The sequence below is a fragment of the Asterias rubens genome, chromosome 2 (genome assembly GCF_902459465.1).
Source record: "Asterias rubens chromosome 2, eAstRub1.3, whole genome shotgun sequence".
Classification (NCBI taxonomy): Eukaryota; Metazoa; Echinodermata; class Asteroidea; order Forcipulatida; family Asteriidae; genus Asterias; species Asterias rubens.
The window spans coordinates 3,166,755-3,185,596 of NC_047063.1; the positions used below are offsets into that span (position 1 = coordinate 3,166,755).

Genomic DNA, 18,842 nt, shown 5'->3' on the forward strand with positions numbered 1-18,842 from the left:
CTGGGTGGTTCAAGCCATCAACTTGAAGGAGAAAGAGCACAGTTTTGACTGACTGTCTCTGTGCAAGAACCGGTTGGTTCAAGCCATCAACTTGAAGGAGAAAGAGCACAGTTGTGACTGACTGTCTCTATAACTGGAATATGCCTGAAACACCAATACTGGACAATGGTGTGGCCGACGGTTGAAGTGGTGACCCCCATCAATGTATGAGTTGGGCAGAGCCCCTGGCTGACTCAGTGGTGGCGGAGTGATGAGTGTAACCCAGCAAGAGGCATACCCAGTATTTTATAGGCTAGAAACATCACACAATGCAGTGGGCAATTATACTAAACATTGTGTCCACTGCACATTAATAATAAGTTTGGAGTGTCAACACATTAAGGACACAATGTTACATTATGACCGTTGCATAACATCTAACAATACACATTGTGAAACAGACTGACCTGTTTTGCCAAATACCACAGATGTTCTTAAAGACCAACAAATATGTCATAACAAAAGGTACAGGATAAGGGGGAGAGAAAGCCCATCTGTAACAATATGAACACACACAAATTTGCGGTATAGTTGGTAAGACACTACTCTAGAATGTCAAAGGTTGTGGGAACGAATCCCAATCGAGTAATATGCCTGTGATTTTTTTTCGCAGAGCTTTACACACTTGGCTGTTAATGGGTAAAACCAAAGTTTATACAAACTCCCTGTGTTTTGTTTTTTGCAGTTCTGTCAGTGTCTATCGTTGGACTAGAGAGGGCGCTCCATCACTACACGCTGAGCCCCTCGGAGACCCCCTTTGACATCAAGACTGTGCCCCTGGAGACGCAGCCTCTTGCTGATCAGAAGATTCCAGGTAAGGTTCCAGGGAGTAGTACCTCCTGATATTGCATCAACCTTGTTACCACTGCCTCTTGGCTCACTTTTCACTTCCCAGAAATGCCAGTGGTGCAACCAGAGTTCTTATGACGTGGTTTAGTTAAAAATTATTTAAGATACATGTATTTCAACAGTTGTAGTTAAGTTACTCATGAGCTAGATGTGGGGTCATAGATTGGTGTTTGTCAATGTTGTGCTGTTTTGTAGGGCAAGGAAAGATACAATGAGAGAGGCAATGAATTTGGCGTCTACTTGCTCAGCAAACAGCACAACATTTTCCTGGTACTTTCACAAGAATTTCATTCCACCCACGTTTTAAAGCAAGATGTCAGCAGTCCCAGCTGCATCTCTGCATTTTAGTGTTTTTTTTAAAGGTTTTGTTCCTTTGTGTCTTTTGTTTTTCTTTCTTCTGTGGTTGGCTTGCCAGTTAGTTTGTTTGCATAGGTAGGGTTAGAGGCGTCTGTCTCCTGAAAAGATATTTAAACATTACCTATCAGTTCTCTGTTGGCGGGACAGACCTATCCCCATACTGTGGTTTGGGCACTGGCCTGGTGACCAGTCTTTCTTATTTATCTTTTTCTTCCATTCTGTGCACTTGCACTTTGGATCATTTATATGTAAGGGACGCAATATCAGTTATTTGTTTTATTGAATTTGTTCAATATATTTGTAACGAACAATCAGTGATCTTAAGATGAGAATCATTCATCTTTATTCACATCTTCTATTGATTGATCGCCCCCCCCCCTTACCCACAATGCAACGATACCAACTCATCCTTTATCGAAAAGGACTCTGGTTATATGTTTGTCATAATTTTTTACTTTTAATTTTTTTTTTAGACTTGATGCAGTCTGCTAAGCAGAGTGATAAGCCAAGCGCACCTGTCCAGGAGATCTATGCAGGTAAGTAATAAATGAAGGCACTGCCACCAAAAGCCAATCTACAGAGCTGCTTAACATCAGATTCTGTGCTTACTGTATGAGCCTTCATCTCATAGCGCTGCTAACTATTAGAACACTATGAAACATGATTACCTTTCAGTGCTTACTGTATGAAAAATGAATGACGTAACAATGCCAATCCCCATTGAACGTGCAAACTGTCTACCTAATTTTTTTGCTAACCTGTGGAATACGCTTACACTTAAGAATTTGTTTCGCTACAGTAAGCACTATAAGCGCTATAAAATTAGGTCCCAAAAAGGGACTCAATGTGTGTTGAATCGGTTTTCAACTAGTGGTTTAAACCCGCCGAGGCCTAGTTCTTGATTAATAACCTCGACGATCCCATTCATATATACCAGTTCGGTCAAAAACGATTTCTTTCAACACAACACCCCTCCAGCTATGAAATGGTAAAGCCCTCCACCGCCCTCAGGTAAACAACTCCTTATAAGGGAATGCTGTGCGCGTCGCGCGTATCGCGTGATGTGGCACAACTGTTTCAGCCGTTGCTCTCGACCAATAGGAATGAAGAAACTGTCTTTTAAGAACACGTGCAAGCTCGCGTGTCACGCCCGGGTTTCAACACTTTTTACTGGTCATAAACAAAGGTTTATACACACCCACGTGACGCGCTCTCCACCAATAGGAATAGCGAAACTGTCTGAGGTATTTATGAATGTAAAATTAATGTGTATTAGATAAATGTTTCTATTTCCCTCCTGAAGTAGCTTAGTGTGAAGAAACATTTTTAATATCACAAACTATAATCATGACAACTGATTTACTTTTTTGACAGAACAACTGGCAGCTATTCCAGAGTTTGCGTCCCTGGGAACTCTCTTCAAATCGTCGAAGCCAGTGGAGCTGACCGAGTCAGAGACAGAGTACATGGTCCGATGTATTAAACACACCTTCGCTGAACACATAGTGTTCCAGGTGAGGAAACATTAATGAACCTTCACCAAACTTATCCCTAATCCATTAAAAATCTATCTGTGTGTTTTGTGTGATTCTTTTTTGGGATCTGCATTTGCAACAATCAATATACTCTTTCTACTATAGTCTGATTTCCAACTTTATGGTGCCCTGTCGGAATCTTTTTTGAATCTATTTGAATGCCTAAAAGGACATTATGTTCATGTACTTTATTGTACTCAATGAATTGTTCTTACTTTTTTCTAAGGGCTAGATATTGTGTCTTTTTGTAAGTCGATCATGCTATACATGGGCAATTCCACGGTAACGGAAGGACATTTTGACTCATTAAACAACATTTAAATCGTGGATATCTTTAACAGTTTAATTACTTTCATCAAGCAAATGTCACAGTTTCTTTTTATTAATGACTGCCTTCAAAATGGCCTCCTCTTTTTGGCTGAAAAACTTTTAGTTTATAAAATATGAATATTAATAAGGTCAGTAACGGAAGGACACCGGAATTGCCCACATTGGATCAGGCATACCACCATAATCAGAGTCCACCAGGGCCCGATTTCATGGCTCTGCTTGCCGTAAGCAAATAATTGGCGCTGAAAGGCAGTGGACACTATTGATAATTACTCAAAATAGTTGTTAACATAAAAACTTACTTGTTAACAAGCAATGGAGAGCTGTTGATAGTATACAACATTGTGAGAAACGGCTCCCTCTGAAGTAACATTGTTTTTTGAGAAAGAAGTAATTTTCCACACAAATATTTGAATTTGATTTTGGGATCCAGAAATCAAGATCTGAAATTATACAGCTTCGTGTGACAATTGTTTTTTTTTCTCCCATTATATCTCGCTACTTTAAAGACAAATTGAGTTCAAATTTTCACAGGTTTTTGTTTTTATGCATATGTTGTCAAGTGAGAAGACAGGTCTTTGACCATTACCAATAGTGTCCAATGTCTTTAATAATTCCATCTTGTCCACTCTGTGTTGTCTAATTTGACTACACCAACACCCTAAACGATCAGCTGCTAGAGAACGTTACTGTTCAGATGGAGACTGGCGATGGGTGATCGTTATCGTTTTCGTTATCGCTGCAGTGTGACCCGGCCTTAGGCCTTCTTGTAATTCCAGGTCCAGATCATAAAGGGTTGCACCCCACGATCTTAATTATTTCATCTTGTTCACTCTGTGTGTCTAGTTTGACTGCACCAACACCCTAAACGATCAGCTGCTAGAGAACGTGACTGTTCAGATGGAGACTGGCGATGGGTTCGAGACGGCTTGTTACATCCCCGCCCCCTCTCTCAAGTTCAACCAACCCGGGGTCTCCTACACCTGTGTGACATTGCCTGAAGATCCAACAGGAGGTAAGATCATTCATCCTGGGCCAAAGCTGTTAAAGGGTCTGGGTAATTTTTGTTACACAAAACACAATGTCCACAGATTTACATTAATTTTACATAGTTTGAAGATGGTGATGGTAGATAGCTGGTAGAAAACTTTTACTTGCTGAGGTGCTGTAGTTTTTTAGTTTTTCACTTATTTCTCAAACACTACAGCGCATCAGCAAGTAATATTTTAAGGGAAGCTTTTCATCATCACTATCTGCATCTTTGTAATTTAATGTAAATCTGTTTTGAAACTTTTTCCCCTATGATGTTGAATGTAAATATCTCCCTGATTTATATACACAATCCCGCTGATTGCAAGATGCAAAGGGTGGCAGCTTTGCATTTAACTGTAGGGATATGTTCCAGTTGACTAAAGTGATTATCGTGCTTTTTCATTGTACATGTAGTTTAAGTATTCAACAAATTGTATTCTGTGTACTTTTCGGATTTAATATTTTGTGTGTGCAATTTTGTTTAATGAATTCTTGCAATTGCCTTCAAACATTATCGTATTGTGAAATATCCTCTATATATTTATAATGATCGACTTCTTTGTATATATTTTGTTACTAACATGTATGAATTTGCTAAGCAGAATGGGGAACCAGTTTTCACCAATGTAAATTTTATGCAATGTTTGGCTGGTCACCTATTTTCTAAGCAAGATCATTTTGTGATTAGCATATCATTCTGGCTTTGGAGTCAAAGTCACTGGAATATTTTTGAATGTTGGTCGATTTAAAAGCTGTAATTCTCAAATGGTCAACGAATGTTATCTTTTTCCACTTTATTTTGTTGCCATCATTTCTGTTTTTTTTCAACCTGTCTGTCTGCGTCTTGTTACTTTCTACATTCTGTTTGTCTGTCCATCGGGCATCTTACCACAAGTCTTGGCTTCTAACAGCTGCCTATCTACTTATTTAATTTTTGTCTTTGTAAAATATGCATTTATGGTAACTTCTTGAAATAAATATTGTAGTTATTTATTTATTAATTATGATTTATTTATAAATATATATGTTATTGGTTCTGCAATAGAAACTTTGATTGGCTATAATTTTCCCGCTTATTCTTGGATCCTTCCCTTAATCCCTTTTCCCTCTTTTTTTTTCTACAAATGGATATGTATTTGTTTGTACTTGTTTTATGCCTCTGAAGAAGGTCCGGTTTGGATCGAAAGCTAAGGCCATCTACCCTACTTATTATATTTATTATATATAATATACATTTTTTTTATGTTATAATTGTTATTATTATTATTATTTTTTTTTTTGGGGGGGGGGGATGGGGGGTTATGTATTGTTTTAAATTATTAAGTTTTGAAATAGTTGGGAGTTTAAATTTAATTGAGAAAATTTAATATTAGCTTGTCGCAAACTGCTTACCAACCTAAATAACCTAAGGTATAAATGCCAAAAATAGTTAATGGCCTGGTCTGGTGTTTAGACCCTAACAGAGTCTTCTTATATTAATTTGACTCGATAACTTAGTTCGACCAGGTTGGCTTGAATATCAGCTCGTTGATTAAAAGATAATTATTTTTTTTCTTTATACTTTCTTAAAGTGACTGGGTCCTTTACCAACACGCTGAAGTTCATTGTGAAGGATTGTGACCCCAATACTGGTGAAGCTGACGATGATGGCTATGATGATGAATATGTGGTGAGTTTGTATCACCACCTTGACCTCCCTGACCTCTATGGGATTTGGGGCAATGCATGGTGAGGTATCAATATATATTTGGTTTGCAGTAACACCATGTGTGTAGCTACTTGCCAGGTAGAGTTTGTTCTTTAGAGAAACTGTCTTGATTTATATTTATACTACCGCAAGTATATTTTCTGAATTCGGGAGACTTCTCAGTTCTGAAAAGAACTGTCCCGCTTGTTCACTGCTATGTGGGCGGAAGGTAGAAAATTAGCCAGCCGTCGATTCCACAAAACTCTTCCTTACTTAGGATTAATCTGAAGACTTAGGACGAGTCCCAACCCTGCACTGTAGCATGCAGACCTTAAGATTAATCCTAAGTTAGGACGAGTTACTCGTCCTAACTCGAGATAAGACGAGTCCTAACTCTTTGTGAAATCGACGGCAGGACTACTACGTAGCATTAGTAGATTTTTTTTTTTTTTTTTTACGCAAGCCGACAGACACACAAGGCCTGGAAGCCACTTCAATGTGTGGGCTACAATTATTTTGTTTTCAGGGGTTACCTCCTTTACAATCCATACGGAGGTATAAACTTGGGTATCATCCATCAGAAGCTTGACTGGTAGAGCAGAAAGCACCACCTCCGCAACAAGATATAAAACAAATAGTCATTGTACACGATTTATGAATAATTTACGAGCAAGATTAAGCTTATAATATTACGTGTACATGTACAAGCATTTATAAAGGGTTATGTTTTAAATAATATGATTCATTCCACTTCTCGTTTTAGCTTGAAGACATTGAGATCACCGTGGCAGATCATGTCCAGAGGGTCATGAAACCCAACTTCCTTGCCTCTTGGGAGGAGGTTGGAGAAGAGAATGAAGTCAATGAGACCTTTGCACTCTCTGCCAAAACCCTGGAAGGTAAGAGCCATGATCTTAATGTGATGTCATGTCTTAAAGGCACTGGACACTATTGGTAATTACTCAAAATAATTATTAGCATAAAACCTTTCTTGGTGACGAGTAATGGGGAGAGGTTGGTGGTATAAAACATTGTTAGAAACAGCTCCCTCTGAAGTGCCATAGTTTTGGAGAAAGAAGTAACTTTCCACGAATTTGATTTCGAGACCTCAAGTTTAGAACTTGAGGTATCGAAGTCAACCATCTAAACGCACACAACTACGTGTGACAAGGGCGTTTTCTTCTTTCATTATTATCTCGCAACTTTAATGACCGATAGAGCTTAAATTTTCACAGGTTTGGTATTTTATGCATATGTTGAGATACACCAACTGTGAAGGCTAGTCTTTGACAATTACCAATAGTGTCCACTGCCTTTAAAGGCACTGGACATGTTTGGTAATATTGTCAAAGACCAGTCTTCTCACTTGGTGTATTCATTTTATTCAAACATGAAAATGCATATTCAAAACAACAAACCTGTGGAAATTTTGACTCAATTGGTCATTGAAGTTGCAAGAGAATAATGAGAAGAAAAAACACACATATTAATTACGAAATTAATGACGTATTATTTAAAAATTAACAATTTGTTGGAGGGCGATGTAAGCATGTGGAAAAGATTTGTTAAGATTCAATACTGATTTATCAAATGGGAGCGCTTTATAACTATGAAACTTTGTTGCTTTTGTCTGCACAGAGGCCGTCACAAACATCATCGGGTTCCTTGGGATGCAACCCTGCGAGCGTTCCGACAAAGTGACAGAAGGCAAAAGCTCCCACACCCTCTGTCTCGCAGGGGTGTTCCGAGGCGGCCACGACACGCTGGTACGCTCCAAACTGGTACTCCAAGACACGGTTACCATGCAGATAACTGTGCGGAGTACCGATCCCACTGTCAGCGAGATCATCTCGTGTGCAGTGGGCTAGAATAGGAGCGGCTATAGTCTGGCGTCTATTCCATTATTAAATCGTACTTCAGATAATAACATTAAACAATAAGATAACTAGTTGATAGGTTAATCTATATATCTCTGCTGTTGTTGCATTGGTGCAAGAATTCTTGTATCTTGATTAAGTAACCGTGTTGTATCTTGCTCAACAGACCCGCCCTGCGTTATATTGTCACCGTTTTCATGAAGGGCAAATTTAGCCACTGCAGCCAAACTTTCATGTTTGGAAGCTCCGTTTTTGAAATTTTTGTTTCGGAAACTGTTTGCCAACGACATTTTTCCCAAGCATGAAAGTGGAGATCCTAAACCATGCAAAAATGTTGTTATTTTAATCACATAATGTTTAAATTAGGTCTGTGTGCAGTGCATCGTCTTCAAGCCTTGTAAGCATAGAATGCCTAGTAGCGTGGAGTACGCACGGGCACAAGCCAAAAATTCCCCGACAACCCGTGAAATACACTTGATGAAAGTGTAGAATTCCCCAATTCGTAAACGCCGATTCCTTGCGCCAGTAAGCAGAGCCATGAAAATGGGCCTCAGTCTATGTTTAAGATTTCACATCTTGCTGGGTGATAAAATGAATAATTATGAAAATATGATGGATATTCATGAAAATAATTCTGACAGTATGAATCTTCTACATTATAATTGGACCAATCTTTGTTATTGCTTTGGGCATTAGCAAAGCAGTTAAGAAAGGTCATGTTAATAATTTGTGCATTGTTGGTGTAAGGCTGAACAAATACCATTTGGCATAAGTACAACACTTCCTTTCTACGGAACTGTTAAAAATTATAAAATATATTTTGTTCCCTCTGTGTACACTTAAAGGAACATTACAGACTTGGTTTGTGCTAACAAAACAGTTGCTGGCAGTGTAAGCACTTTATGTAATCCACCATGTGCATGAACTGACAAACCTGTAGAAGTTTGAGATCGATCGGCCATCTGGGTCACAAAAGAGTAGTGAAAGACCGATTACAAATTTTGCATTGCATCGATGCCAAAAATAAAATGAATAAAACGCTCACTGAGCGGTAAACTCCAAACGCGAAGTTAGATTAATTATTACTCATCAAATATGACATTTCAGACAGAAATATTTCAAGGAATGTTTTCAACTATCGTCATCATTAGACCGTGTAAGTTTTGTGTAATTTGTGATCTTCGCGATTTTTGTTTCTTACCAATTCTGTAACGTTCCTTTAAAGGAGTATCAAGTTCTGTGTATGCATTACAAAAGATACACATAGGAGACTTGGGGATGCGAGTAGTAGCAAGTTAAAACTTAGGCCTGCTCCAAGAGTTAAACTTGGGCTTTTTTTTACCTATGTTCTTTAAGTGATAACTATACAGGGCAACCCTCAAAGTATGTGCTTCCCAACCTACACTTGTTGTCAAGTTGTTAAATGTTTGTCATGGTGATAGCGTATAACTCTGCTCTCCTGGTGTCAAAGACTAAGCTCTCGCGAGACTACTGGCTCCCGACTACTGTACCGTAGTCCAAGAGCATTATGAGTCAGGCGGGAGCCAGTAATCTCACGAGATTCGCGGAGAGAGTTTGTATGCTATCACCGCAACAAACATTTAACGACGTGTCCACTAGTCTTAACCCAACATAAATGAGTTGAGCACAATCCCTACTGTTTACTGCAAACAATTGTGAATCAATAATAACAAATATAGAGTCATGAAAACTTTGTTTTTGTGAGATTTGTTTTAATTAGTTTACTTTATTACCTTGATTGCACCAACATCAAATTACTTGGTCCAGAAGGGTAACCCCGAACAGACCCACTAAATAGGGACCCTTGTTCGAACAAAACAAAGAAATACAGACACCAGTTAAAAAAGCAAAAATACGTATCAAAAACATGGAAATATATATATAATACAATGAATATGTACTGATCTGCGATATATTGCAATGATTTAATAGAAAACGCAGCAGTGTCTATCCTCCACCCCCACCACCTTTTATAACTGCAATAAATTCTTCACCCCTCTTTAATAGTTGCAATCTTTTCCTCTGTGCATGTATAATCTGTTTGACTTGTTGGCACAGTGCTAGATGTTGACCCCCCCCCCCCCCCCCCCCCCCCCCCCCCCCCCCCGCCTCTCCTTGCTGCGCACATTACAAACTATCGGTGGAATAGTCATGACGTTTGTAGCATTGAGTGTATGTGTAGGGGGCCTATGGTATTGCCGCTGATGTTTTACCAATTCAACAAGAACGTACAGAGACTAAGTTTGCTTTTCTGAGATTCCTTGTCTTCACAACCAGAATATTTGAAATGTATAATTGTTCGTTTTGTCTTCTCGGATCTGAGCTCCTTCTTGCGGTCTCCTGGGGTTCTTGCAACCAGTACAGAGACTAAGTTTGCTTTTCTGAGAGTCCTTGTCTGCACAAGCTGAATAAATTAAGTGTTTTTTGTGCCTTCTCGGATCTGAGCTTCTCCTCATGCTTTTACTTGCTGTGGGTTTTCTTCTTGCAATCTCCTCCAGATGGAGTAACCTCTGAAGGTCGATAAGGAACCTAGAAGGGACAGCACGATGATCATATACAGCATACCGGACCAACCAAATAGTTCAGTCAGTACGCCTACAACAGGTCCCATGACCACTGTACCCAGACTCCCAAACCCTGCAAAGAATACAGACAGAAAAAGGCAAATCATAAAACCACTCTATCTCAGCGACCGGGCAACCTCGGTGGTCTAGTTGGTAAAGACACTGCTCTAGAATTGCAAAGGTCGAGGGTTCGAATCCCACCCGAGTGGTATGCCTGTGATTTGTTTACACTGAACTATGGTACAGTAAATGCTGAGTATACAGTGCTGAAACAACGGTGTATATGGGTAAAAACCACAATGAGTATTCTTTATCCCAGATGCAAATTTAAAATCTATTCACTCCATCTTTAAATAGCTGTTGCCTATGTACCTTTATCAGCCATGCAATTGTAACTTCACCAGAAAAAGCTTTTTTGCTTTTGTGTCACCAATTCCCTTCTGTGCTTTACACATGCTAGCATGGAGCACTGGTTTCCTGGACCACGGAAGAATACATGGTCATGAGGCTGGTTTCAACGACCAGGCCTGAGTTTGTGTCAAAATAGTCAACCTTTAGTTAACCGTGGTGCTGACTGAAAAGCATTGACAAAGGGTGAAAAAACAAAAAAGTTTTTCACAAACCATTAATGAATCCAGAAATGGAAGCCTGAATATCTCTTCCTTCCCACTCAGCAAGCTCCGCAGGAACGCTTCCGGTCAGAATGGGATCCACTCCACAGTTGAGTGCTCCGGTGATCATCATCAGGGAGATATTGAAGAAGGCGCCCCATGAGGCGGTAATGAGGAAACAGACGAGGCTGAGAGTTGAGGCTAAGATAACGAGAGCGCTTCCTTTAAGAGTCTGCCCATCAAGGAGTCTATTTAAACGAATCAAAAGAATTATACCAACTTAGAGGGTGTTGATACCTTTTTGGCCATGATCTGACATGAATCCTTACTCACTGTGAATGAAGATGTATGTATTATAAGTAACCTGTAGAAGTTTCAGCTTCATTAATGGTCAAGTTTTTGAGCGCAAAAAAAAGAAGAAAATCATAGAGTATTGTCTTCAGGAGAGTCATGTAAATTCGTTGCACAAGCTAAAATATTTTGTCGTGAATTTGTTGTACTCTTAAGGGGAAACTTTCTACCATCATTGTTTATGTGTAAGTTTAATGTAAAATTGTGGACGTTTGTGTATTGGTTTGTGTCACAAAAAGTACCCAAACAATTTAATGTTAAATGAAAAAGGTCAGTTTGAGCATGAGAGTCAAACAAACAATGCACATTGATCATGTCTTGGTGAATGGTGATGATATAATATACAGAAACAAATTGTATTTAGTGGGATTTATACTTTCTACCGTACAAACCTTTGTATTAAGTACCCTAGTGCTGCACTGCCAGCGACTCCTCCAATCTCAAAACTCGTTGACAGCATACCAGATTCACCTTTCCCATAATGCAGCTAAAAACAAACAAGAGCAAAAACACAGCTCATTTTATTGTACCAATTATTTATAGGTGATTTTGCTTTTGAAGAATTATCGATTCCTTTTCGGTATCGACTCCTTTGCAAATACAAAAATAGTTACCTGTTCATATAGGTACATTGGTAGCCACATGAATACACAGTAGCGTACGATCTTGACACAAAACATCGACACGGCAAGTTCTTTTAACATCCTGTAAGAAGAAAAAGGGAATAAATAGTTACTACACTACAGCCCTTGAGCTGTGGTCATTCAAAACATGCATACTTGTTTAGCCAAGCACAACTCTCAGCCATTGACAAGCCATCCTTTAGCCCGGAAATCAGACATCAAACTTTGTGGCGCGTGAATAGCGCCAAATACGCAGCCTCCACAACTCACTGGTTGCCTGCCAGAGCTTTGACCTTGCCTGTCATAATAATGTTTATCTTCAAGTACGCGCTAATCCTCCAATCAGATTCCCAGAATGGAGTGGTGATAAAAACCTTTATATAACACCCAAGCAGATCCTTGCCATTTGATTGGAGGATTGTCCGTCACATGATAGCAAATAAAAGTACCATTGCACGCTGAGTCACTCGCCGTGCTTTTTCGTTCCATCCGAAAAGTACCATTGCACGCTGGCAGCGTGCAATGGTACTTTTCGGATGGAACGAAAAAGCTGAGTAAAAACATCACTGCGTGCGCGTTGTCTTCGGTAACGCAGCAAGGCATATAAGTAAAATTACTAGCATTCGTCTTCTACAATTAAAAATTGGAGGCCTACACTTTGTTTGTTTTGAAAGTTGTATCTTTCAATCAAAATGACAAAGATCTACTTGGATGTTATATAAAACAAATAATGAATGTTTTTCATTCGTGCAATGGTGCGAATATGTTCATTCGTTGAAAGCTGGAATGTTCCATTCAACTCGGCTCCGCCTCGTTGAATAGAACATTCCATCTTTCAACTCATGAACATATTCGCACCATTGCACTCATAAACATTCATTATGTGTATAATATTGCACGGCTAATATCACTACCATGCGTCTTGTGTGTTCTATGTCACGTGCCAAGTTTGCTTGAAGATGTGTGTAGTCTCAGTCTGGTTGTTAATGAGTCTATTGTTGATAATATAATAAAAATAATAACTAGTTCTTATATAGCGCATTTCACAATAACCGTATCTATACCCTTTACATTAATAGTGCGCTGGTCATTGGACCAATAACGTTCCTCTAATATTTCTCAGCTCCCTGTACGGCCCTGCGCTGCGGTGTGGCGCTAGCGATCAACCTCGATACACTCATTTACATACACCCGTGGAGAAGAGAAGCAATTTGAGTCGAGCATCTTGCGCAAGAGGGGGGGGGAAACACCAATGCAAAACAGGCCGACTATAGAATGACATAATGGGTTGACTGTTAAATAATCCTCACTTAGAACTTACGGGAAAGACCAGAGTTGAATGAAACTCATTGTTACATGCTCTGGCGCATCTGCTGATGATGACACAAAATCTGAGTCTGAATAGGTAAAAAGGAAAACCAAAAATAAGTTTATGATACCAAAATTAAGAAGATTGAAAAAAAATACACATGGAGCAAGTTTTAGAGAAGGGGATTGTTCATGGTGGTGGCAAACACAGAGACTCCCAAAGTAATACATGAGTCTCGGGAGATAACTTGAGATGGACATAGCTTACCAACTCCAAACCTAGTGGATTTTGTGTTGGGACCTACATGTATACACCCCTTGCGAAGGCCGCTGTCTTTGATGAAATGTTGACGCAGCACCTATACGCGGTGCACCTTTCTATTGGTTTACCTCAAAGATGGTGGGTCAATGACTTCATGTGAAATTCATCTATTGTTTTTGAACCACGTCATAAAGAAATGGACTGGCACATTGCGGGGCATTTGTGTTTACCATCAAAAACGACTTTTCTTGTTATTGTTTACCTTTGCCCTGAATGACGATTTCGTAATCGGCTGGAGTGTGAAGAAACAGCACTACTAATAAGCCCATACTAAGCTGCGAGTAGAGAGAATTATGCAGAGGTGAGGGAAAAAAAAAAACACAAAGATTAGCAGCGATTGGAACTATATTCATCTTACATTTATTAGTGGATATAATTCTGTAGATGAGAGATGACCTCATTCCCTTTAGGCATAATTTGCCGCACAAACTGTGCATGGTCACCTAATATTGGGTGTGTATTGCTTCCCTGGGTCGACCCCCGCTGTGCTCACACGGGTGAGCCCCTGACAAGAGCTAATCAAACGATCACTCACCCTCTCGTGGTGATGTCATGCACCTGGGGCCAGCCCCAAGTGACCCACTCCACAAGCAAGGCACTTGGGAATGACCCGGGTGAGCCCCTGGAATGACGGACGTCAAAGCTATTCGAATGTACCGTGAGCAGACCAGGGTCGACCCGGGGAAGCTAATCGCACCCTGTGTTTTCAGACTTCGGGGATCAAGGCTGTCATAACCAAACTGATTTTTACATGTCGCGATTTTGTTTGTAGCATGGGATAAACAGTCAAACATCTAATTACTAATCAAAAAATTTACCATAATGCTGTTTAAAATAAACGTCGATGGAATTATGTGCCTGGGAAAATTTGTTCAGGAAAAAGGAGATAATGACGCTAATGGTCCAACTGTGTACATGGAACATGTAGAATAGTTTTACTTGAGTATCTATGTGTAATGGCAAGCTGGAAGTGAGCCATAAATTTCGTTGAAATTCAGTGTACAAAACAATTGTGTAGTGTCTGTGGGACCACGTACAACTGCATGGTGGTGCTTTGATGATTCCTGATTTAGAAATTGATAGAGGTTTGTAAACTTACAAGAAGTAACGACGGAATAAGGAATACATCTCGCCAGCCGTAATACGTCTGCAGATGCACCTGGAGAACAAATAAATTAGCCTTCATTACTGTTATTGGAAACGGGGAACATGACCAAGATGGTGTTAGCATGATAAAGGTCTATTAGGTATAATGTTGACCTGGTACTTCATGGTTTCTACATTCAACCTGTCCTGAAAGTCTTTGAGAATGAAATCTATAGTCGCAGGGTATTCGTTGCTGAACAGTCAACACACTGGAGTTGCTCTGGTGTTTCTGATGTTTCTGGTGTTTCTGGTGTTTCTCTGGTGTCCTTTACCATAAGTGCTTTGTCATTTCGGTTGGACCTAAAGCTGTAGGTCCCATGTGTTGTGTAATGCATGTAAAAGAACCAAAAACCCCTTACACTAATCGCTAACAGAAGGGGCCATGGTGTTTTCTCACCATGGTTAACTGCAGATTGTGCCACAGCACTTTGTAAAACACTACTTTATGCTATGTAAAATGGGTCTTATATTTCAAACATAGCTCCTCATACCTTGTGGAACAAATGATGTGGAACTTTATGTGTGATAAAGCGCTATATAAAAGAACTGCATATTATTATTATTATTATTATTTTCTATTACCGCTAAAGCTGTACCCATCACTCCTCCAGCAAATGTGCAGGTTCCCCAGAGACCAAACACTGCGTTACGCTGACGGTTGTTGAACCAGGAACCCAAGACCTTGACGCAACTCGGCCACGCCTGAGACTGCAAAACAAATGACAATCTTTTATGCAATCTATTCAAATTGGAGTGGAAAGATTCAAAATGCCAAACACCTACTGGTATATGGAGTTCCATATAATAACAATAGGTTCTTATGGGTGCGTTCGTTTAGCTTCCCTGGGTCTACCCCGCGATGCTCACTCAGGTGACCCCCTGACAAGAGCTAATCGAACAACCTCTCTTAGTGACGTCGTTTACCCGAGGCCAGCCCCCAGTTGACCCACTCCACAAGCAGGGCACTGGGGGCTGACCTGGGTGAGCCCCTGGAATGACGTCAAAAGCTATTCGAACGCACCGGGGCAGCCTGGGGATGACCCAGGGAAGCTAAACGAACGCACCCTTTATAACGCACAAATCCTAGGTGCTGAGATCAAGGCGCTTGTGAGACGAAACATTGAGTTAGAATCGATACAGTTCAGTTTTGAGCAGTTTCTTGAAAGTAGCAGATGAGGTAGATGCCAAGATGTGTAAGGAAGATCGTTCCAGAGGCAGGGGGGGGCCAATATAACAAAGGTTCCTCGGCCAAAAGATGTGGAGCAGGGATCGCGTAGCATTCATGGGCGATTGTTTGGAGTCCAAACTTTTCGTAGTTGATGAGGGGACAGGGTCTGTAGAAATTCAGTTGTGATGTCGTTTAGGTTCAGGTGGTTAGAAAGCATCCTGCAACGGATGCCATGGTTGGGTACAAAGAAGGTTTTGGGTTCACAGAACAAACAAAGGCCAAGAACTTGAACATTTATTGGTCGAATTGAATAATGTTTGAATAACATGAAAGGAAATTCTATAATGGATGGTGCGCAAAAATAAAAGTCCCCGTACAGCCCAAAAAAGAATGAAATTTGAGGTTTGAAAGAGAAAACGACTGACAAATTTTACCCACCAACCTGTGCAGCTCCATTGATGAACAAAAAGAGGGCAAAAATATAGAAGCTATGCCACATGCCAAACGAAGCCTGCAAGACACAACAAACAAAATGGTGTTAGATTTCAAAATTATAGATAGTTCTCAAGTTTACTTGTGAAAGGTAGGGTCCTAGGGCTAAATATTAATGACAAATAAACTTACTTGGTAAGAAGCGAGATAGTATAAACTATTTTCAGAAAGGATTCCCCTCGAAATTTTCAGCCCAAAATGTTTGAATCTGAGAACAAAATTATCGCATGTATCATTGGGTGTTCGTGCTCCAGAGATGCAGTTGGTAGGCCTAACCGCTGCCACCTCGTTAAACATGGATGGATTCAATGTTCTTGTAAAAATACTGCGACAGTTTACCAAGGAGAAAATGCCTTTAGTGCCATTGCTCTTTGAAAAACGAAGCATACAGTCCGGGTAAAATGTCGTGCTGGTTTTGTCTACAATTTGTGTGTTTCTTGAAACTGGAGTGGTATTGTACTTTACCATAGAGATACCAGATGTCATTAGGCAACATGCTAGAGTTCTGCGGGCGCCGTATTTATCTGCACTCGATCCAAACACCATCTGAAAAGACCAAAACCATTGATGCAAAACATGAAATAACCTGTCAAAGATTGGTTTGGGCTAGGACTCAAATTTCACGTAAAAATTGCCCCCAAAAAGTTAATTTTTTGTAAATAAAATACTAAAACGACACAATAGTGAAAGGTCTGACTGATACCATTGAGTCCAGCAGAGCTTTAACTATTTGAGGCCAATACGAGTTATATAGGCTGTATGTTTGGAATCAGCGTCACTGAGTGACGGATTTGAGCGCTGTATAAAACAATGTATGCCACAATAGCCATATCTGATTTGGTAATGAGAAACATCTCGCACCCCGACTACACATCTTAAAGGCAGTGGACACTATTGGTAATTACTCAAAATAATTATTAGCATAAAACCTTTCTTGGTGACGAGTAATGGGGAGAGGTTGGTGGTATAAAACATTGTGAGAAACAGCTCCCTCTGAAGTGCCATAGTTTTCGAGAAGGAGGTACTTTTCCACGAATTTGATTTCAAGGCCTCGGGTTTAGAACTTGAGGTCTCGAAATCAAGTATCTAAACGCACACAACTTCGTGTGACAAGGGTGTTTTCTTCTTTCATTATTATCTCGCAACTTTGATGACCGATTGAGCTCAAATTTTCACAGGTTGGTTATTTTATGCATATGTTGAGATACACCAACTGTGAAGTCTAGTCTATGACAATTACCAATAGTGTCCACTGTCTTTAAACCTGCAGAGGCATCTGGCTGGACCATTGCATTTTGCCAGATAATGTTGCTATAAATAAAACTTATTTTATTGTCGACTAACTTACCTGAACAAAAGCGTAGGGAAGAAACATTGCTGTATCTAGCCATCCTAGCTGAGTTCTGGTCATCTTAAGCTCAGATGACAAATCCATCTTCACCTGGTCAATTTTAACAAATTACAAAAAGAAACAAACCCGAATGAAACATCGGTTGATCTCTCCTTACACAACAGTAACTGCTGTGCATTTTGTTCTTGTCTTCTATTTTTTGGGTCTCATGATTTGTTTTGTTCGAATTTAAAGTACTTTAAAGGGGCTGGGTCACATTTGAGAGGGCAACAAGACCATCTTCATCATTTTGCAAAGGGCACTTCCATTGGAAATCAAGTTTATGGGAAAATTTTCAAGGGGCACCAATGCCAAGACCAGGGGCAGCACAGCCAGAGGCCATCATGACCTTGGTTTGGAGGCCTCCTTGTTATTTTTTTAATGTTAAATTCAATTCACAAGGCAAGGCCTCGACTGCTGTTTGTTTTAATGGTGATATTGGATGCTGGTTGGTAGGATTAGAAATAGGAGTGAACATGACTGCAATTGTATTCATTAAATCATTACTACTATACAGGAATACTATATAATACCCCTACTAGTTTAGTTAAGGGTTTAATATAAATAATAATATGGAGGTTGTGTATTTTCTTCCTCCATGGTTTCATTGACAAAACACAATTTACTACTAATTATCTAGGCTAAGTTAGACCCAGCAACTGTGGCGCTAGATTTCTTTTTCTGAAATTTGGACATTATCGGTCATCCGATAATCATTTTATCATTTCCAATTTAAATAGGGCCTATTGCGTGTACTGCAGTGTTTAGTGTTAGTTAGTGTTAGTTTTATTGCTAACGCCGGTTGGTGGGTCCTCCGAAGTGAATACTTTACCACGGCAAGGGGTTTTCTAAGAAGGTATGTGCTTGCATATGCCATCCACGTTAGGGCAAACACACAAGCTTGATGATGTCGTACTTTCATTCTGCTAATGTTTTCTTAATTCAGTTTATTGTAAGTTTTTTATAAGCTAAAAATGTAAACAATTGATTTCGCGAAACGGGGAGCGCCATGTCTAGCTTACTAACTTCTAACGGAGAGGGCGCCATTTCATTCAACTTTTGACCAATGAATAAGTGGATTGTCTTCGATAAGGCCGCCTTATCTTATCAAGTAAGTTTATATTTAATACCTTATCTAAG

General features: G+C 39.8%; 2 protein-coding genes across 2 annotated transcripts in view; one reads left to right on the top strand and one right to left on the bottom strand.

The window, feature by feature from the left end:
• The window catches only part of LOC117305787 (coatomer subunit gamma-2-like), a 30,570-nt gene extending 21,989 nt beyond the window's left edge, over window positions 1-8,581 (top strand). Inside the window, exons 15-21 of the mRNA XM_033790666.1 lie at window positions 725-853; window positions 1,719-1,781; window positions 2,620-2,759; window positions 3,957-4,125; window positions 5,714-5,811; window positions 6,593-6,728; window positions 7,468-8,581. Coding sequence (XP_033646557.1) covers window positions 725-853; window positions 1,719-1,781; window positions 2,620-2,759; window positions 3,957-4,125; window positions 5,714-5,811; window positions 6,593-6,728; window positions 7,468-7,697 — 965 coding nt within the window. The 3' untranslated portion in view covers window positions 7,698-8,581. The remainder of the gene's footprint in view (window positions 1-724; window positions 854-1,718; window positions 1,782-2,619; window positions 2,760-3,956; window positions 4,126-5,713; window positions 5,812-6,592; window positions 6,729-7,467) is intronic.
• A 1,255-nt stretch (window positions 8,582-9,836) lies between these two features.
• LOC117307436 (putative glycerol-3-phosphate transporter 2) lies at window positions 9,837-18,743 on the bottom strand. Its single transcript, XM_033792186.1, has 12 exons — window positions 18,535-18,743; window positions 17,661-17,753; window positions 16,778-16,858; window positions 16,263-16,331; window positions 15,235-15,360; window positions 14,606-14,665; window positions 13,709-13,781; window positions 13,198-13,267; window positions 11,868-11,958; window positions 11,646-11,740; window positions 10,915-11,150; window positions 9,837-10,364 (listed from the first exon to the last, which is right to left on the bottom strand). Exons 1-12 carry the CDS (start codon window positions 18,622-18,624, stop codon window positions 10,180-10,182), a joined length of 1,269 nt encoding a protein of 422 aa, XP_033648077.1. The 5' UTR covers window positions 18,625-18,743; the 3' UTR covers window positions 9,837-10,179.
• Window positions 18,744-18,842: the final 99 nt, after the last annotated feature.

Bases quoted from the DNA above. Each gene is read 5' to 3' on its own strand.
- LOC117307436 (XM_033792186.1), bottom strand. From the start codon at position 18,624: ATGAAAGTACGACATCATCAAGCTTGTGTGTTTGCCCTAACGTGGATG. The intron at 13,268-13,708 runs GTAAACAATAAC...ATTCAGACTCAG, and splicing joins AATCGTCATTCAGGGCAAAG to ATTTTGTGTCATCATCAGCA. The intron at 11,959-13,197 runs GTAAGTTCTAAG...TTCTTCTTACAG, and splicing joins ATTCAACTCTGGTCTTTCCC to GATGTTAAAAGAACTTGCCG.